Source organism: Melospiza melodia, unplaced genomic scaffold (genome assembly GCF_035770615.1).
Source record: "Melospiza melodia melodia isolate bMelMel2 unplaced genomic scaffold, bMelMel2.pri scaffold_375, whole genome shotgun sequence".
Taxonomy (NCBI): domain Eukaryota; kingdom Metazoa; phylum Chordata; class Aves; order Passeriformes; family Passerellidae; genus Melospiza; species Melospiza melodia.
Genome location: NW_026948696.1, coordinates 17,548 through 41,272, shown reverse-complemented (window position 1 = coordinate 41,272; position 23,725 = coordinate 17,548). Strand labels below are relative to the sequence as shown.

Genomic DNA, 23,725 nt, shown 5'->3' with positions numbered 1-23,725 from the left:
TTCGAAGTACAGTCTTTTACTGCCTTTACTTTTAATTATGTTCATTTAACTCCTTTATTTTCATTTTCCCGCCCTTGCAGAAGGTGCCCCTTTCTCGGTGCCCACATGTACCTTTTCGCTCTGCTTTTAATCCCTTTTTTTAATCTCTTTACTTTTAATTATTTTATTTTAATGCCTTGGTTTTAAATTATTTTCGTTTAAACCCTTTTCTTTTAAACTCCTTTAATTCAGCTACTTTATTGTAACTCGCTTATTTTTATTCTCTCCTGCCCCTGGCCTCTGTTGCTGGTCCCTACATGAACTTTTTCACACTGCTTTTAATCCCATTTCCTTTGATTTTTTAATTTTTAAATCCTCATGTTTAGTTCCTCTAATTATTAAATGTTTATAATTTATTTAAATTACTTTATTTTAGTAATCTTTCTTTTAGTCCCTGTATTTTATAAACTTTATTTCCCCACCTCATTGCCTCATTCCCGATGCCCACCTGTCCCTTTTCACCAGGACTTTACTTTCAATTCTTTCATATTTAATCCTGTAATTTTAAACTCCTCCTTTTTAGACACTTCTATTTTAACTCCTTTATCTCCTTTACTTTTAATACCTTTAACTTTATTTCCCAGCCCTGCTGGCCTTATTCTTGGTGCCCGCATGTCCCTTACGCGCATACCCCTTTCCAACGCGGTTTTAACTCCTTTTAATTATTTTCTTTTTACTTTTTAAATTTTAAATTTCTTTCTTTCAACACCTTTATTTTCCCACCTTTATTGCCATTTCTCTGGTCTGATGCCCCCGTTCCCTGTGTCCGCTAGCACCTTACCATCCCGCTTTTAAGCGCTTTCAACGCTTTGATTTTTAAGCCCTTTATTTTAAATCCCTTCATTTCTCACCCTTTTACTTTTAACGCCTTTTAAATCCCTTCATTTCTCACCCCTTTTACTTTTAACGCCTTTATCTTAAATCACTTTTCACCACTTTTCTCGCCATTCCCTCACGGCCGCGCATGCGCGGAGCTGCCGCGCGTCCCCGCGCCGTTCCCGCGCTCTCCCCGCGCACGCGCGTTCCCGCCCCCGGCCCCCCCCCGGCCCCTCAGCCCGCCCGCCCGCCGCCATCTTGCGAGGAGCCGCCGCGGGACCGTCCGCCGGCAGGGCCGGCGCCGCTCGGGCTGCCCGGGCTGCCCAGGGCTCACGGGGCCGCCCCGGCGGGCGGGAAGAGCCGGGGCGGGCGGCGGCGGCGCCATGGAGGATGAAATGCCCAAGACCCTGTGAGTGGGGAGGGGGCGAGACCGCCTATTGTTCCCGGCTCCGCGGGGAGGGGCGGCCCGGGGTCGCCTCACGGACGGGGCCCCTCAGGGCTCCGCCGCGGAGCCTCGGCCGCCCGCAGTGCTGAGGGGCAGCCGGCCCCCTCCGGCAGCGACGGAGCCCGGCTCCCGCGGTACTGCTGCCCTTTCCCCGGTGCAGTGCTGGGCACCGCCGGCCTGCCCTCCGCTCCGGGCGTTCCCCTGGGCCTCCAGCTCACACCTGGAGGGCCAGGGCTGTGTGGAAGCTGTGTGTCCCTTCCCCTGTACGTCCCAACTCACATGTGGAGAGAAAAGGGGTCTTGCAAGGTGTGTGCCCCTTGCCAGTCCATGCCAGGTCACACCCGGAGGGAAAAGCGGCCAGGAAGGTGTGTCCCTCCTTCTCCTGGATAGAAAGGGGGTCTGGAAAGTGTGTGCCACTCTCCGCAGTCCATGCCAGGTCACATCTGGAGGGAAGGCAGTGTGGAAGGTGTCCCCTCCCTGGTACATCTGCACACATCTGGAGGGAAGGGGCTCTAAGGTGTGTGTGCCCCCCTCCCTTGTCTATCCCAGCCCCTGGCAGGGCATTGAACTGGGATGATCCGAGTCCCTTCCATCCTAAACCATTCCTGGTGAGGATCCTGTCACTCTGTATGATCCACGATGGGTTTTGTGAGTGACTGGCTGGATTTTGGCCTTGGCACACAGCTGGAGCCCCCTGGCCTGCTCAGCAGCTCCCTGGGAATGACCAGGCAGTGCCCATGAATCCAGGGCTTGTCCCAGTGTTCAAAGCACTCTCTGAACCTGTTGCTTCCCACAGAGTGAATTAGGAGTTAAGGAGCCACGCCAGGGGAGGTTTAGGTTGGATTTGAGCAAAAGGTGCTGCAGAACCTGACTGCTGTGCACACCTGGGCTGTTCCCCTCCTTCTCCCAGGCAGGTGTTACTGGAGCAGCTTTCCCTTGTTTGGATCGGGGGAGTCAGGCCCCACTGTTGCCATCCCACCCCCAGAAGCCTTGTTCAGCAGTGTGGCAGGGAGGGAAGGAGGGAATCATTCCAAGCTGAGGGATTGTTGTGCCCTGGGACTGCCGAGTGCCCACGGGACAGCAGGACCCCGACGTGCCTCACCCCAGCTGTCCTGAGCACTCCCTGCTTTCCAACCCCGCTGTTTCCCCACGTTTTGGGAGCTATTCCTGCCTCTGCACACACAGTGCTGGTGTGTTTGTTTGGGAAGGTGTTTTCCCCATCCCAAGGCTCAGATATGTGCCAGGGAATGCAGGTCCCTGTCCTGGAGCATGTGCAGCTGCTGGCACACGCAGAACATCACAGAAGAGCTGCAGGATCACTGAGTGCTGCCTTGAAACAGCCCAGGGCTCAGCAAATCCAGGCTGGGATTTCTGTCACTCCCTCCCTGAGGCTCTCTGGGGTCACACAGGGAATTGTCCCCAGCTGGTGCCATAGGTCGGGTTGGGAAGGAGCAGAAAGTGCAGCTCAGGGTGGGTGTTCAGCCTCCCTGAGCCCCCTCTCAGCTGGACTTGCTGGGGGGAGAATGCCCTGCTGTTGATTTAATTGCCTTAATGAGGTGCTCTGGTCCCTCCTTGTTTTACCATTCTGAGGAAACAAAGCCTGCAAAGGGCTTTTAAAACCCAATCCTGCCTCCTGCCTAAAAGTTGCTTTAATAATTAGCACAGAGCTGCTGGATGAGCCATTCCTGACAGAACTGTGTCTCCTTCCCCCGTAACCAAAGCTTGGAGCACAGACGGATCCTGGACGTGCTGCTGGCTGTTTCCTGCCCCTCTGGGGGCACTGCAGGTGCACCAGGGTGGTTCCAGGGCTGCCATTTGGCCACGATTCCTGGGCTGAGGTTTTTCCCACAGAACATTCCTGTGCAGGAACTGTGGCTGCACCTCGAGGGCTGAGGTTTCTCACTGGGCTTTTTATAAAAACCCCACGGTTTGGGCACAACAACACCAACAAAACAACAAAACAGCCACCCCTGGGCCTTGGTGGGAGTGGGGGTTTGAGCTGTGGTTGTGCTGCAGAGGCTGAGCCCTGCTCTCCAGCACGTTCCAGGCACCTCTGGGGCTTCCAAAACCTCAGGGCTTTGGGGAGAACCATCCAAATGTTGTGGGAAATGTGGAAAAACAACGGCCTGAGCTGCTGGGGCAGGGATGGGGGGGTAGGGATAGGGGAGCTGGAGCTTCTGTACTGGGAAATCATCATAGGGATATGGGAACTGGAGTTCCTGTACTGGGAGATCAATAGGTGTAAGAGTATGAGAGCTGGAATTTCTGTTCTGGGAAATTGTAGTAGTAATATGGGAATGGGAATTCTGTACTGGGAATTCAGTGTAGGGATATGGGAACTGGAGTTTCTGTACTGGGAATTCAGTGTAGGGATATGGGAACTGGAGTTTGTGTACTGGGAATTCAGTGTAGGGATATGGGAACTGGAGTTTCTGTACTGGGAATTCAGTGTAGGGATATGGGAACTGGAGTTTCTGTACTGGGAATTCAGTGTAGGGATATGGGAACTGGAGTAGGGATATGGGAACTGGACTCTGACCTGGGAAGTCAGTTTGGAAGGTCAGCTTCATGGAGCCATGGAATCCTGGATTGGTTTGGGTGGGAAGGGACATGAACCTGCCCAGTGCCACCCCTGCCACGGGCAGGGTCACCTCCCACTGTCCCAGGGTGCTCCGAGCCCTGTCCAGCCTGGCCTTGGACATTCCCAGGGATTCTCCTCTGGGAGTTCCATCCCAGTGTCCCACCAAGCCCCTCTCCAGGCTCCAACATGTCTCCATCCCTGTCCCTCTCTGTGTTTGTCCCTCAGGTACGTGGGGAACCTCTCCAGGGACGTGACCGAGGCTCTGATCCTGCAGCTCTTCAGCCAGATCGGGCCCTGCAAGAACTGCAAGATGATCATGGATGTAAGAGCCCCAATCCTCTGATCCCCCTGCTCCCCTCAGGGTGCTGCCTCCAGGCTGTGCCTGTGCTCAGGGAGCTCCCCTGGAAACGGGAACAGCGCCCGGAATAAACCTGGGCATGGTTTGGCATCGTTTCTGGATGTGCCTGGTGGGGAATTTAGGGATGAGCATGGAGAGGGACAGTGAATCCCCTCATTAAATCAGGAGGGGATTGCCAATGAGGTTTGAAAAGGTCTTTGCCATAATTTTCCCTTTCTAAAGCAGAATTGAAAGCTCTGAGAGCATTGTTAGTCCCTGTAGGGTCAGAAAACGTGTCCAGGTGGAGCTGTTGAGGTGTCAGCAGTCAGAGACTGAGCAGAGCAGAGCCTGGCTTTGTGTCCCTAATCCTGGGGTTTTGTCCCTAATCCTGGGTCAGTGTCCCTAATCCTGGGTCAGTGTCCCTAACCCTGGGTTTGAGTCCCTAATCCTGGGTTTGAGTCCCTAATCCTGGGTTTATGTCCTAATCCCGATTTTGAGTCCCTGATGCCTGGTTTGTCTCTCCGGTCCTGGCTCAGTGTCCCTAATCTCAGGTTAATGTCCCCAATCCCAGCTCAGTGCCCCCAATCCCATCTCAGTGTCCCCAATCCCAGCTCAGTGCCCCCAATCCCAGCTCAGTGCCCCCAATCCCAGCTCAGGTCCCCAATCCCAGCCCAAGTCCCCAATCCCAGCTCAGTGCCCCCAGTCCCATCTCAGTGACCCCAATCCCAGCTCAGTGCCCCCAATCCCAGCCCAAGTCCCCAGTGCCAGCCCAGGTCCCCAATGCCAGCCCCTGTCCTGTCTCAGACAGCTGGCAATGATCCCTACTGCTTCGTGGAGTTCTACGAGCACCGGCACGCGGCCGCAGCGCTGGCTGCCATGAACGGCAGGAAGATAATGGGTAAGGTAAGCTGCCCTGCTCCTGGTGAGTGTGTGCCAGGGGCAATCCTGCCGGGAGAGGCTGTGCCAGGGGCTGGGGGCACCCAGGGGCAGATCCGGCTGGGAGAGGAGGGCTCCTGCTGCAAATGGGGGATTCTGCCTTTGGGGCAGGGATCTCAGTGGGACGGGGCTCAGAACAGGAGTTCAGGGTGTTGGGAGCAGTTCAGTGGGTTGGAAGAAATTCAGGATTTTGGGAGGAGTTCAGAGCCTTGGGAGGAGAAATTCTGGGTATTGGAGGAGTTCAGAGCATTGGGAGAAGGAGGTTCAGGGTGTTGGAAGAGTTCAGAGCATTGGGAGAAGGAGTTCAGGGTGTTGGAGGAGTTCAGGATTTTGGAAGGAGTTCAGGTGTTGGGAGGGGAAGTTCAGGGTTGTTGGGAGGAGGAGCTCAGAGCATTGGGAGGAAGGTGGAGCTGGGGATGTGCAGCTGGGAGCACAATCACACAATGCCATGGCTGGGCTGTAAGGCCCCTCTGGAGATGATCTCCTGCCAGAGCTCATTCAGAGCAGTGCAAGGGCAGAGCCCAGCAGGGTTTTGATGTGTGCTGAGAAGGAGCTCCCACAGCCTTGCTCCAGCCCTCCAAGGAAAGTTTTCCTTCATCTTTTCCCTCATATTTTCCTTCTTTTCCTCATATTCAGGTGGAGCTTCCCATCTTTCAGTCCCTGCCCTGTCACTCGGCACACTGTTCAGAGTCTGTCCCCATCCTGTTCACAATCACCCTTGGGACATTTGAAGCCATTCCCTGTGTCCTGTCCCTCCATCCCCTGTCCCCAGTCCCTCTCCAGCTCTCCTGGATCCCCTTCAGGCCCTGGAATGTTCTGGAAGCTCTCCCTGGAGCTTTCCTTTCTCCAAGTGAACCCTCCCAGAGCAGTTAATCTAGCCTTGTTAATTTAAGAACAAACCCCCTCCCCAGAAAAATATCTTAAACCTGACTTTGCCCCCCAGCCTTGCCCTGTAGGGTCAGATTTGAGCCCTGGAGGTGTCTGAGCTTTTTGGGATTTGCCAAAGCTGATGTGTGGTTGCCATTTGCAGGAGGTCAAAGTGAACTGGGCCACCACCCCCAGCAGCCAGAAGAAAGACACCAGCAGTAAGTGTCACCTGAGCCAGGTGTGAGACAGAAACAGCACACAGAGCTCTGTGGGGATGGTTTGCATTGGAATCCTAATTGTTGATTGTGTTTGTGTTAATTAAACTTCAGGGCAAATCTGATCTTTGCCATCACACAGCGTTCACAAGGTAATTGTAATTTCTTAAACATCAAATTGTGGATCTCCAGGGTGTTCCTGAAGCTGAGTTTGGGGCTTTTTGTTTGTTTTCCATTGAACTTTTGTGGAAAAATTCCTTTAAATTCTCTTCCATTTCCCTGTAGCGTCAGGAAGGGATTTGGTGCTAATCTGTGGGCAGTTGGGGATTAAAACCCAAAATGTCTCATTCTGGAGTTCTGAGGCACATTGAGCATCCCCCTCAAGGAGCATCCAGAAGGTTCCATCACTCCCAGCAGTTTCTGTGGGGAAATTATTGGAATTTCAGGCTGGTGTGGCTAAACCCCACCAGTGCCTGATTTTTAATAATGAATTTTTAATGACAGCTGAGTTTTAATAAAGAGTTTTTTTAACAAGAGTTTTTTTTCCCTCTGCTCTGCTCAGAGGGCATCCTCAACCACTGAACCTCCTTTCTGTTTTCCCCCAAAGACCATTTCCACGTCTTTGTGGGGGACCTGAGCCCTGAGATCACCACTGAGGACATCAAAGCAGCCTTTGCTCCCTTCGGAAGAATCTCGTGAGTGTTTTTGTGGGGCAGCTCAGGGTGGGGACAGCTTTGTGTCAGTGTGTGACACTGTGGCACTGCAGGGACAGCTCTGCTCACACCTGGTTTGCTCTCCCATCAAAATTTACAGCTGCCCAAAAATGGGGTAACCAATTGACCTGAGAATTAAAGAATTTGCTTAACAGGCAACACATGCCTGTCAATTCCTGCATTTTTATTTTTATTTTCTATCATTTCTATGGAGCATTTGCAATGAGCAGGTGGAATATGATGGCAAATAAATCAGATTTTAAAGGTTCCCTTTGTGCTTTAGGGACGCACGGGTGGTCAAGGACATGGCCACGGGCAAGTCCAAGGGCTACGGCTTCGTCTCCTTCTTCAACAAATGGGTGAGAGATCTTTGTTCCTTTCCTCAAAAATGGTGAAAACTCTTATTTCCCTCTTCAGTAAATGGGTAAAATCCCTTCATTTCCCTGTTCAACAAATGGGTGAGAGATCTTTGGCTCCTTCCTCAAAAATGGGTAAAAACTCAGGAGGGCACTGGGGTCACCCCCATGGCCCTGTCCCACGGGAGGGGTTGGGGACACTGCAGGGTCACTCAGGAGGGCACTGGGGTCACTCCCCTGGCCCTGTCCCACAGCAGGGGTTGGGGACACTGCAGGGTCACTCAGGAGGGCACTGGGGTCACCCCCATGGCCCTGTCCCATGGGGAGGGGTTGGGGACACTCCAGGGTCACTCAGGAGGGCACTGGGGTCACCCCCATGGCCCTGTCCCACAAGAAGGGTTGGGGACACTGCAGGGTCACTCAGGAGGGCACTGGGGTCACCCCCATGGCCCTGTCCCACGGCAGGGGTGCCAGCAGTGGGGTCAGTGGGGTTTGTCTGTCCCTCTGTCCCCCGCAGGACGCTGAGAACGCCATCCAGCAGATGGGGGGCCAGTGGCTCGGGGGCCGGCAGATCAGGACCAACTGGGCCACCAGGAAACCTCCAGCTCCCAAGAGCACCTATGAGGGTGGGTGCCCACCCTGTGCCCTGGCAGCTCCTGGCATGGGGGATCCCTGAGGTTCTGGGGTGGGAAGGACCTCAGAGCCCATCCCACCCCATGACAGGGACAGCTCCCACTGTCCCAGGGTGCTCCAAGCCCTGCCCAGCCTGGCCTTGGACACCAGCAGGGATCCAGGGCAGCCACTGCTGCTCTGGGAATTCCATCCCAAAATCCCATTTAAATCTCCCTTTTCCCAGTTTGAACCATTCCCTGTGTCCTGTCCCTCCACCCCTTGTCCCCAAGCTCTCCTGGGGCCCCTTCAGGCCCCGGAATGGCTCCGAGCTGTCCCTGTAGAGATTTGCAGGTCATTCCCAACAATCCTGTTCAGTCAGGACTGGAATTGCCCCCCAGTTCCCATCCCTGCCCTTTGCAAACCCCAACCCCAATGTCTTTGAGGACCCCAAGCCCATCTTTTGCAGCGAACACCAAGCAGTTGTGCTATGACGAGGTGGTCACTCAGTCCAGCCCCAGCAACTGCACCGTGTACTGCGGGGGCGTCACCTCGGGCCTCTCAGGTACGTGTGGCCCCGCCCACCGCGCCGGCCCCGCCCACCGTGCCAGCTGTGCCTCACCTGCTGCCTGTCTGTCTGTCTGTCTGTCCGTCCCTCCGTCCGTCCTTCCTGCTCCAGAGCAGCTGATGCGCCAGACCTTCTCCCCCTTCGGGCAGATCATGGAGATCCGCGTGTTCCCCGACAAAGGCTACTCCTTCGTCAGGTGGGGAAAATGGGGGGCCCAGGGGGGAGTGGGATTGGAGTCCAAATAAATATCTCAGTAAATATCCCTAATAAATATCCCAATAAATATTCCCAATAAATATCACCAGAAAATATTCCCAATAAATATCCCAATAAATTTTCCCAATAAATTTTCCCAGTAAATATCCCAGTAAATATTTCCAATAAATATTTCTAATAAATATCCCAATAAATATTTCCAGTGAATATACCAATAAATATTCCCAATAAATATCCCAATTAATATTGCCAATAAATATTACCAGTAAATATTTCCAATAAATATTCCAAATAAATATCCCAGTATTCCCAGTAAATATTTCCAATAAATATCCCAATAAATATTCCTAATCAATATCCCAATCAATACCCCAATCAATATTCCCAATCAGTATCCCAGTCAATATCCCTTCAATATCCCAATCAGTATCCCAGTCAATACCCCAATCAGTCAATACCCCAGTCAATCAATTGATCGATCAATCAATCAATCAATCAACCAATCAATCCCCATCCCCAGGTTCAGTTCCCACGAGAGCGCCGCCCACGCCATCGTCTCCGTCAATGGCACCACCATCGAGGGCCACGTGGTCAAATGCTACTGGGGCAAGGAGAGCCCTGACATGGCCAGCCCTGTGCAGCAGGTGCTAATTAACCTCTGCTAATTGGCTGGGAATGGAGGGAGGGAGGTGCTAATTAACCAATGCTGATTGGCTGGGAATGGAGGGAGGGAGGTGCTAATCAACCTCTGCTGATTGGCTGGGAAGGGAGGGAGGGAGGTGCTAATTAACCAATGCTAATTGGCTGGGAATGGAGGGAGGGAGGTGCTAATTAACCTCTGCTGATTGGCTGGGAATGGAGGGAGGTGCTAATCAACCTCTGCTGATTGGCTGGGAAGGGAGGGAGGGAGGTGCTAATTAACCTCTGCTGATTGGCTGGGAAGGGAGGGAGGGAGGTGCTAATTAACCTCTGCTGATTGGCTGGGAAGGGAGGGAGGGAGGTGCTAATTAACCTCTGCTGATTGGCTGGGAAGGGAGGGAGGGAGGTGCTAATTAACCTCTGCTGATTGGCTGGGAAGGGAGGGAGGGAGGTGCTAATTAACCTCTGCTGATTGGCTGGGAAGGGATGGATGATGGATGGATGGATGATGGATGGATGGATGATGTCTGCCTGCTGGCTGCCCGGTGTGTGCCCGTGGCTGACGGTGCCCGTGTGTCCCAGGGCCAGCTGAGCTACCCGCCGGCCTACGGGCAGTGGGGGCAGTGGTACGGCGGTGCCCAGCTGGGCCAGTACGTGCCCAACGGATGGCAGGTGCCCACCTACGGCGTGTACAGCCAGGCCTGGAGCCAGCAGGGCTTTGGGTGAGTCCTGGCACCTCTGATCCCAAACTGATCCCAAACTGATCCCAGATTGATCCCACAGCAGGGGGGAACATCCCAGCATGGGGGAACATCCCAGCAGGGGTGGGGAAATCCCAGTGAGGTGAGGACATCCCTAAAGGATTTTTTTCACCCCCAAACCCATTTCCCCGCAGTCTTCAGGCTTTTTTTAGTAATCCCGAAAGGGTTTTTATTTAATTTAACAATCCCTAAATGATTTTTATTTAATTTAACAATCTCTAAACTATTTTTATTTAAGGTAACAATCCCTAAAGGACGTTTTTCCCCCCTCTCCAGGCACAGCCAGTCATCACCCCCCTGGATGCCCCCCGGGTTCAGTGTGCACCTTTTCTAGCAATCCTTAAATGATTTTTATTTAGTTTAGCAATCCCTAAAGTATATTTATTTAATTTAGCAATCCCTAAAGGATTATTTAACAATCCCTAATTATTTATTCCCCCCTCCAGCAGAGCCAATCGTCCACCCCCTGGATGCCCCCCAGGTTCAGTGTGCACCTTTTTAGCAATCCCTAACTGATTTTTATTTAGTTTAACAATCCCTAAATTATATTTATTTAATTTAGCAATCCCTAAATGATATTTTAGCAATCCCTAAAGGGTTTTTATTTAGTTTAGCAATCCCTAAGTGATATTTATTTAGTTTAACAATCCCTAAAGGATATTTTACCAGTCTCTAACGATTTATTCCCCTCCCCAGGCAGAGCCAGTCGTCGCCCCCCTGGCTGCCCCCCGGGTTCAGCGTGCACCTTTCTAGCAATCCCTAAAGGGTTTTTATTGAATTTAACAATCCCTAAATGATTTTTATTTAATTTAGTAATCCCTAAAGGATATTTTAGCAATCCCTAAAGGATATTTTAGCAGTCTCTAATGGTTTATTCCCCTCCCCAGGCAGAGCCAGTCATGGCCCCCTGGCTGCCCCCCGGGTTCAGCGTGCACCTTTATAGCAATCCCTAAAGGGTTTTTATTTAATTTAGCAATCCCTCAATGATATCTTAGCAATCCCTAAAGGGTTTTTATTGAATTTAACAATCCCTAAGTGATATTTATTTAATTTAACAATCCCTAAATGATATTTTAGCAGTCCCTAAAGGATATTTTAGCAGTCCCTAAAGGATTATTTACCAGTCTCTAATGTTTTATTTCCCCTCCCCAGGCAGAGCCAGTCGTCGCCCCCCTGGATGCCCCCTGGGTTCAGCGTGCAGGGCCAGAACGGCGCCGTGGTGCCCCCCCAGCCCGGGTTCCGCGTGGGCTTCGAGACCCCCTGACCCCCCCTGAGCCCCCCCAGCGCTGAGATTGACCCAAACCCCCCCCTTTTCACCCCAGAGCCACCCCGGATGCTGGATCGCCCTCACCGCCGCCGCCTTCGCTCTTTTTTTGGGTTTGTTTTTATTTTGAAATGTGTTTTTTTACAAACACAAACTGCAGGGACTCGGCTGCCTCAGCTGAGAATCGGGGCAGGAATTGCACAAAGTCATTCTTGGGGGGTTTGTTGGTTTGTTTTTTTTTGTTTTTTGGGATTTTTTTTCCCTCAGAAAGAGCTGGGAAAAAACCACCCCAAAAGAAGCCAAAAGTGTGGGGATCTGGAGGTGCCTTCAGCCCCACAGCTCTGTTTGAAAGGAGCCTCTTGGAGGAGGCTTTTTTACCAGAGAAATCTTCGTTTACATCCTTTTCTTGTGGATCTCAGTGTGTTTTTCAGGGTTGGGTTTTTTGCCTTATGCTGGGGAAAAAAACAAAATACAAAAATAAAAATAAAAAAGGGACTCAAAAGTGCCCAAATATCCCCACATGAGCCAAGATTCCCACCCTGGGACAGCAAAATTCCTGTTGCTAAAACAGATCCCTCCGGGGCTTGGTTGGTTTTTTTTTAATTTTTTACTGATTTCTACATTTTCCTGTACTGATTCTGTAAAATATTCCGAGCAAATTGAAGAATTTTTGCACAACCTTCGGCCACTTTTGTACGTTTTCCTTATTTAAAGGTAGGACACAAAGGAGCCTTTAGATGTGATTTATGCCTCAAATCTTCCTTTTTTTTTGGTCCTTCTTTTTGTTGTGGATATGAGATATCTCTTGGAATATAAAGTTTTTAATCCATTGTGTAAAATTCCCTCCGTAGCCCAGGTGTGTTTCACAAGGGAGTGAAGGTGATAAGAGCTCCCAAACCTCATCTATCAGAGGCCAAAAAACGCCCTTTTTTATCCTACCTCTCGCCCAGCCTTTAAAAAAAAAACCACAAAAAACTCACAAAAATGGAAAAAAAATATGAAAAAACTTTTTTTTTAGAAAAAAAAAGAAAAATGAAAAAAGTGAGCTGGTGTGTGCTGTGTTTTGTCAGGTGGTGGTGCGGCGGGGTTGAGAGGGGGCGGGTGGAGCTGCTGGGATTTGAGGGGGGAAATGGGCGGAATTTGGGTGAGAAAAGGCGAAATTTTTGGGGGGGAAAAGGGAAATTGAGGAATTGGGGAGGGAAAAAGAGAATTCTTGCCGCGGGGTCTGCTGGGAGTTGTAGTCCAAGCATCTGGAGGGGTTTAGCTCCCTTTGGATTACAACTCCCAGCAGCCCCCGCGGTGCACCACGTGACGCCAGCGGGCCAATAGGAGCGCGCCGATGGCGGAAGTGGAGCCGCTCTGACGGCGCTGCCGGCGGCGGTAACGGGGCCCAGGTACCGGGGCGGGCCCGGCGGCGGGGCTGACGTCACGGGCCGCGAGGGATGCTGGGAAACGCCGGAAAACGCCGGTGAGGGGGGACGGGACCCCCGGGGCTGGCTGTGATAGGAACCGGGGGCCGGGGGTGAGGGGAGAGACCCCCGGGCCTGGCCGTGAGGGGAGAGACCCCCGGGTGTGAGGGGAGGTGGCGCGGGGAGTGCCAGGGTGACCATTGGGGTGGCATAGGCACTAGATAGAGTGGCACAGACGCTGTCAGGGTGGCACAGGGACTCTCAGAGTGTTCAATGGTTGGCACAGGGACTCTCAGCTGCTCACTGGGGTGGCGCAGGGACTCTCAGGGTGGCGATTGGGGTGGCACAGGGTCTGCTGGGGTGGCACAGGGACTCTCAGGGTGGTCACTGGGGTGGCACAGGGTCTGCTGGGGTGGCACAGGGACTCTCAGGGTGACCATTGGGGTGGCACAGGGTCTGCTGGGGTGGCACAGGGACTCTCAGGGTGACCATTGGGGTGGTACAGGGGCTCTCAGAGTGACCATTGGCATGGCACAGGGTCTGCTGGGGTGGCACAGGGACTGTCAGGGTGGCACAGGGACTCTCAAGGTGGCATAGGGCCTGTCAGGGTGACCATTGGGGTGGCACAGGGACTCTCAGGATGGCCATTGGCACTGCACAGGGACTCTCAGGGTGCCACAGGGCCTGTCAGGGTGGCACAGGGACTCTCAGGGTGCTCACTGGGGTGGCACAGGGACTCTCAGGGTGGCATAGGGCCTGTCAGGGTGACCATTGGGGTGGCACAGGGACTCTCAGGATGGCCATTGGCATGGCACAGGGGATCTCAGGGTGGTCACTGGGGTGGCACAGGGGATCTCAGGGTGGTCACCGGGGTGGCACAGGGCCTGTCAGGTTGGCACAGGGACTCAGGGTGATCACCAGAGTGGCACAGGGACTCTCAGGGTGGCCATTGGCACAGCACAGGGGATCTCAGGGTGGTCACTGGGGTGGCACAGGGACTCTCAGGGTGGTCACTGGGGTGGCACAGGGACTCTCAGGGTGCTCACTGGGGTGGCACAGGGACTCTCAGGGTGCCACAGGGCCCGTCAGGGTGGTCGCTGTGCCCAGGCTCCCCCTGTGACCCCTCTCCCACGTCTCCTCAGCGCCATGGACCCGTGCCCGGGCAGGCCCAAGGCCCCGTCCTTCCTGTCCGACCTGGGCAAGGCCACGCTGCGCGGCATCCGCAAGTGCCCTCGCTGCGGCACCTACAACGGCACGCGGGGGCTCAGCTGCAAGAACAAGACGTGCGGGGCCGTGTTCCGGGCGGGCGCCCGCCGCGCCCCGGGCGCCGCCGACGCCGTGCGCCTGCTGGGCGGCGCCCAGGGCCAGCTGTACTCGGTGCGCCAGCGCCAGCGCCGCTGCTTCGTGGAGCTGGGGGTGTCCGAGACGGCCATCCAGACCCCGGAGGGCACCCTGATCACCCAGCTGAGCTCGGGGCGCTGCCACGCGCCCGCCTGCGCCGGCCGGGCCGAGGGGCAGTGCCAGCACCTGAAGCTGGCGCTGGGCTGCCGGGCCGAGGCCACGGCGCTGCCGCTCAAGAGCTCGGTGCTGGGCGCGGTGCAGGCGCCCGCCGAGGCCAAGCGCAGCCTGTGGGAGCTGGCCGCCGAGCCCTCGGGGCCGCTGGTGCAGAGGGTGACCAAGAGCGTGCTGGTGGTCAAGTGCCAGGCCAGCCCCAGGCACAGCCTGGGCTACCTGCACGCCAGCTTCGGGCAGCGCCGCTTCTCCTGCGCCTGCCGCGTGCCCGGCCACGGCCGTGCCAAGGGGGAGCGGCGGGAGGACGAGGAGGAGGAGGGGGAGGAAGAGGAGGAGGAGGAGGAGGAGGAGGAGGAGGAGTCGCCCCCCGCGCGCTGCATCCATTTCCTGGCCTGCATCTGCGCCTTCGCCAGCGACGAGAGCCTGGCCCAGGAGTTCTCCGAGTTCCTCACGGCCGACGGCAGCGGTGGGAGCGGGCTGGGAATGCCATGGTCCCAAATGCCCTGGGCAGGGGGTGGGGGAACCCTAAAAAACCTCCCGGGTCATTCCATGGTCCCAAATCCCCTGGGCAGGGCTTGGGGGGCACCCTAAAAACCCTCCTGGGCTCTGCCAGTGCCCATTCCATGGTCCCCCTGGGCGTTGGGTTTGTGCTGCCCCGTCCTGCTGTGAGCACAGGGATCCACTGGGGCTGGGGGGCAGATCCCAGTGGGTTTGGGGTCTTTTTGCAGGGCTGAGAGCCCTGAACCCCCTCCCAGGGCAGGAACATTTGGGGTTCATTTGGGATGTTTTAGGGACAGTCCCCGTGTCCCCAGGTCTCAAGGGGACGCTGATCCCGCAGCTGCTCCGGGGCCCCGGCCCCACAGCGCGGGCACGGGGGGCGGCTGCTGCCAGGGCCAGGAGGAGGAGGAAGGACCTGGGCACAGGTGAGTGTCCTGGGGAGGGCTGGGGGCTGCTCCGTGGGGTCACATCCAGCTGTGGGACCTCTGGAGCTGCTCCGTGGGGTCAGATCCAGCTGTGGGACCTCTGGAGCAGCTCCATGGGGTCACATCCAGCTGTGGGACCTCTGGAGCTGCTCCGTGGGGTCAGATCCAGCTGTGGGACCTCTGGAGCTGCTCCGTGGGGTCAGATCCAGCTGTGGGACCTCTGGAGCTGCTCTGTGGGGTCAGATCCAGCTGGGGAACCTCTGGAGCTGCTCCGTGGGGTCACATCCAGCTGTGGGACCTCTGGAGCTGCTCCGTGGGGTCACATCCAGCTGGAGAACTTCTGGAGCAGCTCCGGGCATTAGGAACTCGTGGGGGTCCCTGGTTGTGGTGTGGGGGTGGAAGCCCAGAGGAGGGAGGTGACATTGGGTGACGTTGGGTGGCACTTGGTGACAATCCCTCCCTCAGGCCCGCAGGTGCCCGGGCCCCTCCTGGCTCCAGAGCCAGCTCATCCCAACCCCAGGAGGAGCAGCCTGAGGAAGCTGCCCGTGGTCTCCTCCTCACCTTCCCCATCCTCATCATCCTCCTCATTGAAGAGACACGGTGAGCCCTGGGGCACTGCCAGCTCGGGGTGGGCACTGCCAGCTCGGGGTGGGCACTGCCAGCTCAGGGTGGGCACGGGTTGATGGGGATTTGGGGAAGGAATTCCTGGATTGAGGATGAGGAGGGGCTGGGATGGAGTTCCCAGAGCAGCTGTGGCTGCCCCTGGATCCCTGGCAGTGCCCAAGGCCAGGCTGGAGCCACCAGGGACAGTGCAAAGGGTGGGACCATGGTGGCACCAGAGGAGCTTTGGGGTCCAGGAGTGGCTGGGCAGTGTCACAGAGCCCTGGGGTGATGTTGGGGACACAGTGATGTCCCAGTGTCCCCTCGGTGTCCCCTCAGGCTGTCCCCAGGCGCTGGATGAGTCCCAGGTGTCCCTGTCCTTCCAGGAGTGGCTGGGCAGTGTCACAGAGCGCATCCACCAGACCATGCACTACCAGTTTGAGGGTGAGTGAGCTCCTGAGGGACTGGGATTGTCCCCTGGAGGTTCTGTGGGGTCCCTGGAGCCCGGCTGGGGGAGCTGGGAATGCTCCCCTGGAGATGGGAGATTGCAGGGAGAGCTGGGAATGTTCACCCAGGGAAGGGGAAAGATCCAGAGAGAGCTTCCAGCACGTTCCAGGGCCTGAAGGGAACATTCCAGAAGAGCTGGGGAGGGGCTGGGGATGGGATGAAACCCAAGCCATTCCACAATTCCACAATTCTCAGGCCCCTCTGCTCTTTGGGGGACATTTTGGGAATGCTTTTGGTCCCTTTCTGGGAATACTTTTGGTCCCTTTCTGGGAATACTTTTGGTACCATTTTGGGAACTCCGTGTCCATTTTTGGGGATCATTTGGGAACACCTTTGGTCCCATTTTGTACCCTCACCATCCATGCCATTGTCACCATGCCCTCCCCGTTCTCCTCCCGGTGACCCCAAAACAGCGACAGGGCGGGTGCAGCCTCCAAATCCCAAACATTTCCCTGGGAATTCCAGCACTGCTGACCCCATCAGCCACAGGGACATTTTGGGGTGACACTTTGGGCCCCCCAGCCCCTCCCTGATCCCGCTGTGCCCTCCCAGGCCACCCAGAGCCGCTGGTTTTCCACATCCCCCAGTCCTTCTTCGAGGCTCTGCAGCAGCGAATCTCCAGCGGCAGCGGCAAGAAGAGGCTGCCCAACTCCACCACGGGTGAGGAAAAAGGGGAAAAACGCCCCAAAAAAGGGGGAGAAAACACAATAAATCCTGCTGGGAGCTGAGTGTGGGGCAAGGAGCAGGGGCACAGAGAGGATTCCGGGGTTTTTCTTGGGTGCTGGGGAGGGAAGGGGGGAAATAAAGGGGAAAAAAGGGGGGAAATAAAGGGGAAAATAAAGGGGGAAAAATAAAGGGAAAAAAAGGGGGAAAATAAAGGGGGGAAAAAAGGAGGGAAAATAAAGGGGAGGGGGGGGAAATAAAGGGGGGAGGAAATAAAGTGGGGGAAAGAGGAGTGGAAAAATAAAGGGGAAAAGGGGGGGGAAAAAGGGGGGAAAATGTGTGGGGAAATAAAGGGGGGAAATGGGAATGGAAAAATAAAGGGGAAAAATAAAAGGGGGAAAAATTAAGGGGGGGAAAGTAATGGGGGGAAAAGGGGGATGGAAAAAAGGGAAAAATAAAGGAGGAAAAATAAAGGGGGAAAATAAAGGGGAAAAAAGGGAGGGAAAATAAAGAGGAGGGGGGAAAAGGGGGTGGAAAAATAAAAGGGAAAAAGGGGGGAAAAGTAGGGGGAAATAAAGGGGGGAAATGGGAATGGAAAAATAAAGGGGAAAAATTAAGGGGGGTGAAAGTAAAGGGGAAAAATAAAGGGGGGAAAATAAAGGGGGAAAGGGGCATGGAAAAATAAAGGAGAGAAAAAATAAAGGGGGGGGAAATGGAGAAAAATGGGGAGAGGGAGGGATGATAAAATAAATGGGGGAAAAGAGGAATAAAAAAGAGGGGGGAGGAGGGAGAAAGGAAATTAAAAAGTGGGAGGAAGGGGAGAAAATAAAGGGAGGAATGAGGGGAAAAATAAAGGGAGAAAAGAGGCAAAAATGGGGGAAAAGAAGCAAAAAAGGGAGGGAAAAGAAGGAAAAAAAGGGGGGAAGGAGAGGAAAACCAAAGAGGGCTGATAAAAGCAAGAGGAAGGAGGCTCAGAGGGGCCGCAGCCCCCGAGCCCGCCCCGACCCCTCCCCGCAGCCTTCGTGCGCAGGGACGCGCTGCCCCTGGGCACCTTCTCCAAGTACACCTGGCACATCACCAACGTCCTGCAGGTCAAGCAGATCTTCGACACGCCCGAGGTAAGGCCGGGACACCCCCCCGGGCCCCCCGCAGCCCCGCGGGGCCGGCCCTGAGCGCTGCCCGGCCCGCAGGTGCCGCTGGAGATCACCCGGAGCTTCGTGCAGAACCGCGACGGCTCCTACGAGCCCTTCCGCAGCCCCCGCGTGGAGGTGGAGAGCGTGCCCGAGGGGCTGGGCCCGCACGACAGGCAGCCCCCGCTGCGGCCCCTGGAGCTGCAGACCTTCCTCAAAGTCGGTGAGGCTCGGGGGGGCACGGGGGGACCCCAAAATAGCGCCGGGAGGGGGCAGGGTGGGACCCCAAAACAGCTCTGGGAAAGCCAGAGTGGGACCCCAAAACAGCCCCAGGAAGGGCAGGGTGGGACCCCAAAACAGCCCCAGGAAGGGGCAGGGTGGGACCCCAAAATAGCGCCAGGAAGGGGCAGGGTGGGACCCCAAAACAGCCCCAGGAAGGGGCAGGGTGGGACCCCAAAACAGCCCCAGGAAGGGCGGGCGGAGTATGATCCCAAAACAGCTCTGGGAAAGCCAGAGTGGGACCCCAAAACAGCCCCTTGGAAGGGCAGGATGGGACCCCAAAACAGCCCCAGGAAGGGGCAGGGTGGGACCCCAAAACAGCTCTGGGAAAGCCAGAGTGGGACCCCAAAACAGTGCCCAGAAAGGGCAGGGTGGGACCCCAAAATAGCCCCGGGAAGGGGCAGGGTGGGACCCCAAAACAGCCCCAGGAAGGGCAGGGTGGGACCCCAAAACCCAGCTGGGAGAGGCACAGCATGACCCCAAAACTCAGCCAGGAAGGGCAGGGTGGGACCCCAAAATAGGTCTGGGGAGGGCAGGAATGGACCCCAAAACCCAGCTGGGAAAGCCAGAGTGGGACCCCAAAACAGCCCCAGGAAGGGGCAGGGTGGGACCCCAAAACAGCCCCAGGAAGGGCGGAGTATGATCCCAAAACAGCGCCCAGAAAGTGCAGGATGAGACCCCAAAACCCGCCTGGGAGGTGTAGAATGGGACCCCAAAACAGGCCCGGGGAGGGCAGGAATGGACCCCAAAATAGCCCCCGGGTAGGGCAGAGCATGATGCCAAAACAGCGCCCAGGAAGGGCAGGGTGGCACCCCAAAATAGGTCTGGGGAGGGCAGGAATTGACCCCAAAACCCAGCTGGGAAAGCCAGAGTGGGACCCCAAAACAGTGCCCAGGAAGGGCAGGGTGGGACCTCAAAATAGCCCCAGGAAGGGCGGGATGGGACCCCAAAACAGCCCTGGGAAAGCCAGAGTGGGACCCCAAAAAAGCTTTGGGAAGGGCAGAGTGGGACCCCAAAACAACCCCCAGGAACGGCAAAGCATGATCCCAAATCAGTGCCCAGAAAGGGCAGGGTGGGACCCCAAAACAGCTTTGGAAAGGGCAGAGTGGGACCCCAAAACAGCTTTGGAAAGGGCAGAGTGGGACCCCAAAATAGCCCCAGGAAGGGCGGGATGGGGCCCCAAAACCCGCCTGGGGAGGGCAGGGTGGGACCCCAAAACAGCCCCAGGAGGTCCCAACTCTCCATAGGGTTGGGGGGCTTCAAGGCAAGGGAAAAGGGGGGTTCCGTGGGGTTGGGGGGATTCAAGGAAGGGCAGAGGGGGGGTTCCGTGGGGTTGGGGGTTCAGGGAAGGGGAGAAGGGGAGTTAATGAGGTTGGGGTTTTCAGGGAAGCAGGGAAGGGAAGAAAGGGGCGTTCCATGGGTTTGGGGGTCCATGGAGGGGCAGCAGGGAGGGTTCTGTGGGTCCATGGAGGGGCAGAAGGGGGGTCTCCATGGGTTTGGGGGTCCATGGAGGGCCAGCAGGGAGGGTTCTATGGGGTTTGGGGGTCCATGGAGGGGCAGCAGGGGGGTCTCCATGGGGTTTGGGGGGTCTCCATGGGTTTGGGGGTCCATGGAGGGGCAGAAGGGGGGTCTCCATGGGGTTGGGGGGTCTCCATGGGTTTGGGGGTCCATGGAGGGGCAGAAGGGGGCTCTCCATGGGGTTGGGGGGTCTCCATGGGTTTGGGGGTCCATGGAGGGCCAGCAGGGCCCCCCGAGGCAGCGCCCCCGCCGTGCCCCCCCAGGCCACACGTCCCCCACGCAGAAGGAGCCCACGCCCTTCACCATCGAGTGGATCCCCGACATCCTGCCCCGCTCCCGCCTGGGCGAGCTGCGCCTCAAGTTCCAGTACGGGCACCACGGGGGGCCCCGGCAGCCCCCCGGCCGCGGGACCCCCCCCGAGCCCCCCCTGGGCTCCGTCGCCTTCCCCTGAGCCCCCCGAAACGGGACGGGGGGCTCCGAGTGCGGGGGGCACCCGGGGGCGCCCCCAGAATAAAGCTGTGCCACCCGCAGCGGGCTGAGCGTGTGTGTGCGTGGGCACCGGGATGGGGGGGACCCCAAAATGGGGGGGGGACCCCTGTGAGACCCCGAAAGTGGACGGGGGACGCCTGAGAGACTCCCGGAATGGGAGGGGGGACACCTGGGAGACCCCAGGAGTGGAGGGTAAGGGGCAAGGGAGCTGGGAGACCCCCCCAAAAGGCTCCCAGTTGCTCCCAGTAAGCGCTTGTGAGGAGCCCAGTTCAGGAGTTCCCAGGACCCCCGGTACTCCCAGTATCCCCAGTGCTTGTAGTATTCCCAGTGTTCCCAGTCCATCCCAGTATCCCCAGTGCTCCCAGTCCATCCCAGTCCATCCCAGTATCCCCAGTGCTCCCAGTCCATCCCAGTATCCCCAGTGCTCCCAGTGTTCCCAGTCCATCCCAGTATCCCCAGTGCTCCCAGTCCATCCCAGTCCATCCCAGTATCCCCAGCGCTCCCAGTCCATCCCAGTTCCCCCCGTGCTGCCCTCCCGCCGCCAGGGGGCGCTGCTGCCGCTCCCTCAGCCAAGATGGCGGCGGCCGCGCGGGGCCTGCGGGTGAGGGGAGAGCGGGAATGGGGGAAAAACATCGGGAATGGGGAAATACCGGGATTGGGAAATACCGGGAATGGGAAATACCGGGAATGGGAAATACCGGGAATGGGGGACAAACACCGGAAATAGGGGACACTGGGAATAGGGACACTGGGGATGCGGCACACTTAGCCTGGGGCGCACTGGGCATGAGAGACACTGGGAATGGGGGTGACAAGGGACACCGGGAATGGGACGCACCGAGGGTGGGGGCACTGGATGAGAGGGCCGAGGGCTGCGGTGACACTGGGGACAGCGTGGGGACAGCTGTGGGGTCACAGCAGCGCTGTCCCCACTGCGGGGACACCGGGGCTGCTCCGCTGCTGTCGCCCAGCGGCTCCTGGGGACACGCTGGCGGTGCTGGGGACAGGAGACTGCGATGTCCCCTGCCAGCCGTCCCCAGCCCTGTCCCCTGTGCAGGTCCTTCCCCGTGCCCTCCATGTCCCCAGCGCCGCCCGGCAGCTCCACACCAGTCCCGTGTGCCTCAAGGTGAGTGCTCGGGGACCCTGCGGCCGTGTCCCCTTGTCCCTTGTCCCTGCTGTTCCCTGACCCCACTGTCCCCGTGTCCCCCTGTTCCCAATGTCCCCTGACCCTGCTGTCCCCGCTGTCCCTTGTCCCCTGTTCCCCGACCCCGTGTCTCCCTGTCCCCCTATCCTCGTGTCCCCTGTCCCCTGTCGTGTCCCCTGTCTCCTGACCCTGCTGTCCCCATGGCCCCCTGACCCCACTTTCCCCATGTCCCTGACCCTGCTGTCCCATCCCTGCTGACCCTGCTGTCCCTGATGTCCCCCGTCCATGTGTCCCCTGTCCCTGTGTCCCCAGTGTCCCTTGTCCCTGTCCCCAATGTCCCCTGTCGCTGATGCCGCTGTCCCCGCAGGCGCGGGCGGCACGGGTGCGCGCGGGCAAGGGTGACAAGCTGGTGACGTACGAGCAGGCGCACGCCCCGCACCACATCGGGCACCGCAAGGGCTGGCTGTCCCTGCACACCGGTGCGTGACACGGGGACAGGGGACACGGGGGACATGGGGGGACAGGGAGGTGGCCTGTGGGGACACGGGAGCGTGGTGGGGACGGGGCAGCGTGGGGTATGTGGGCATCGTGGGAGCCTGGTGGGGACAGTGACACGTGGTACCCATGGGCATCCTGGGGACAGGTCACACAACCCCTGTGGTGCCAGGACCACGGCTGGGCTGGTGCCACCAGTGCCACCGGTGCCAGTGTCCTCAATGTCCCCAGTGTCCCCAGTCTCCCCAATGTCCCCTGTGGGTCCCCCCAGGTAACCTGTGTGGCGAGGCAGGTGCAGCCCAGCAGGGAGGTCACCCAATGCCACACGTGTGTCCCCAATGTCCCCAGTGTCCCCTCTGTCCCAGGTAACCTGTGTGGCGAGGCAGGCGGGCAGTGACCCAGTGTCCCCAGTGTCCCCAATGTCCCCAGTGTCCCCAGTGTCCCCAATGTCCCCAGTGTCCCCTCTGTCCCAGGTAACCTGTGTGGCGAGGCGGGCGGGCAGTGACCCAGTGTCCCCAGTGTCCCAGGTAACCTGTGTGGCGAGGCAGGCGGGCAGTGACCCAGTGTCCCCAGTGTCCCCAATGTCCCCAGTGTCCCCAGTGTCCCAGGTAACCTGTGTGGCGAGGCAGGGCTGGTCCAGGAGGCAGTGACCCAATGTCCCGAGTGTCCCCAATGTCCCCTGTCCCCCAGGTAACCTGTGTGGCAAGGCAGGCGGGCAGTGTCCCCCATGTCCCCTCTGTCCCCAATGTCCCCAGTGTCCCCAGTGTCCCCAAGGTCCCCTCTGTCCCAGGTAACCTGTGTGGCGAGGCGGGCGGGCAGTGACCCAGTGTCCCCAGTGTCCCCAATGTCCCCAATGTCCCCAATATCCCCAGTGTCCCCAATGCCCCCAGTGTCCCCAATGTCCCCAGTGTCCCCTCTGTCCCCAAAGTCCCCAGTGTCCCCAATGTCCCCAATATCCCCAATGTCCCCAATGTCCCCAGTATCCCCAGTGTCCCCAGTGTCCCCAATGTCCCCAGTGTCCCCAGTGTCCCCTGTGTGTCCCCCCAGGTAACCTGTGCGGCGAGGCGGGCGCGGCCCCGCGGGCCCTGGAGGACGCGTTCCTGCGGCGCTTCCTGGCCGGGACGTTCCCGGGGCTGCTGCTGGACGAGGCGGTGCTGAAGCGCCGCGGGAACCTGCTGGTGCTCTGCGCCCTCCTGGCGCGGGCGCTGCCGCCCCACAAGCTCTACTTCCTGCAGGGCTACGCCGAGACCCTGCTCGGCCACTTCTACAAGTGCCCCGTGCGCCTGGAGCTGCAGACCCTGCCCGCCCGCCTGCCATACAAGTTCATCTAGGGTGAACCGGGAAACGGCCCTAAAAATCCTGTAAATGTTCCTGGAAAACCTGTAAATGGTCCTGGAAAACCTGTAAATGGTCCTGGAAAACCTGCAAATGGTCCTAAAGGAGTGATCTGGGGTGTACCTTACAAGTACCTCTAGGAATAAACCTGTAAATGTTCCTAAAGGAGTGCTCTGGGGTGTCCTCAGTGTGCCCTACAAGTTCTTCTAGGGATAAACCTGTAAATGGTCCTGAAAAACCTATAAATGTTCCTAAAGGAGTGCTCTGGGGTGTGCCCTACAAGTTCCTCTAGATATAAACCTGTAAATGTTTCCAAAAAACCTGTAAATGTTCCTAAAGGAGTGATCTGAAATGTCCTC

The 23,725-nt window shown here is 57.2% G+C and overlaps 3 protein-coding genes across 6 annotated transcripts; all 3 read left to right on the top strand.

The window, feature by feature from the left end:
* Nucleotides 1-1,184: 1,184 nt before the first annotated feature.
* LOC134434535 (cytotoxic granule associated RNA binding protein TIA1-like) lies at nt 1,185-12,364 on the top strand. 4 transcript variants are annotated; one of them, XM_063183203.1, is made up of 13 exons: nt 1,185-1,264; nt 4,107-4,203; nt 5,023-5,116; nt 6,185-6,239; nt 6,351-6,388; nt 6,844-6,931; nt 7,233-7,308; nt 7,823-7,931; nt 8,384-8,479; nt 8,594-8,678; nt 9,219-9,342; nt 9,920-10,059; nt 11,251-12,364. In XM_063183203.1, the coding sequence occupies exons 1-13, from the start codon at nt 1,239-1,241 to the stop codon at nt 11,360-11,362; spliced, it is 1,140 nt and encodes a 379-aa protein (XP_063039273.1). In that variant the 5' UTR covers nt 1,185-1,238; the 3' UTR covers nt 11,363-12,364. The 4 variants fall into 4 exon arrangements, with proteins under 4 accessions (XP_063039273.1, XP_063039275.1, XP_063039276.1 ...); XM_063183206.1 differs by having other exon boundaries at nt 1,230-1,264; nt 5,027-5,116; XM_063183205.1 differs by lacking the exon at nt 6,351-6,388 and having other exon boundaries at nt 5,023-5,121.
* Nucleotides 12,365-12,734: 370 nt separating this feature from the next.
* LOC134434533 (uncharacterized protein C2orf42-like) lies at nt 12,735-20,418 on the top strand. The gene is made up of 9 exons (XM_063183201.1): nt 12,735-12,830; nt 13,914-14,749; nt 15,096-15,206; nt 15,672-15,806; nt 16,146-16,250; nt 16,866-16,973; nt 17,994-18,094; nt 18,167-18,329; nt 20,167-20,418. The coding sequence occupies exons 1-9, from the start codon at nt 12,805-12,807 to the stop codon at nt 20,352-20,354; spliced, it is 1,773 nt and encodes a 590-aa protein (XP_063039271.1). The 5' UTR covers nt 12,735-12,804; the 3' UTR covers nt 20,355-20,418.
* Nucleotides 20,419-20,927: 509 nt separating this feature from the next.
* Nucleotides 20,928-23,531, top strand: LOC134434536 (small ribosomal subunit protein uS3m-like). The gene is made up of 4 exons (XM_063183208.1): nt 20,928-20,993; nt 21,450-21,518; nt 21,904-22,015; nt 23,079-23,531. The coding sequence occupies exons 1-4, from the start codon at nt 20,967-20,969 to the stop codon at nt 23,360-23,362; spliced, it is 492 nt and encodes a 163-aa protein (XP_063039278.1). The 5' UTR covers nt 20,928-20,966; the 3' UTR covers nt 23,363-23,531.
* The last annotated feature ends 194 nt before the right edge of the window (nt 23,532-23,725 follow it).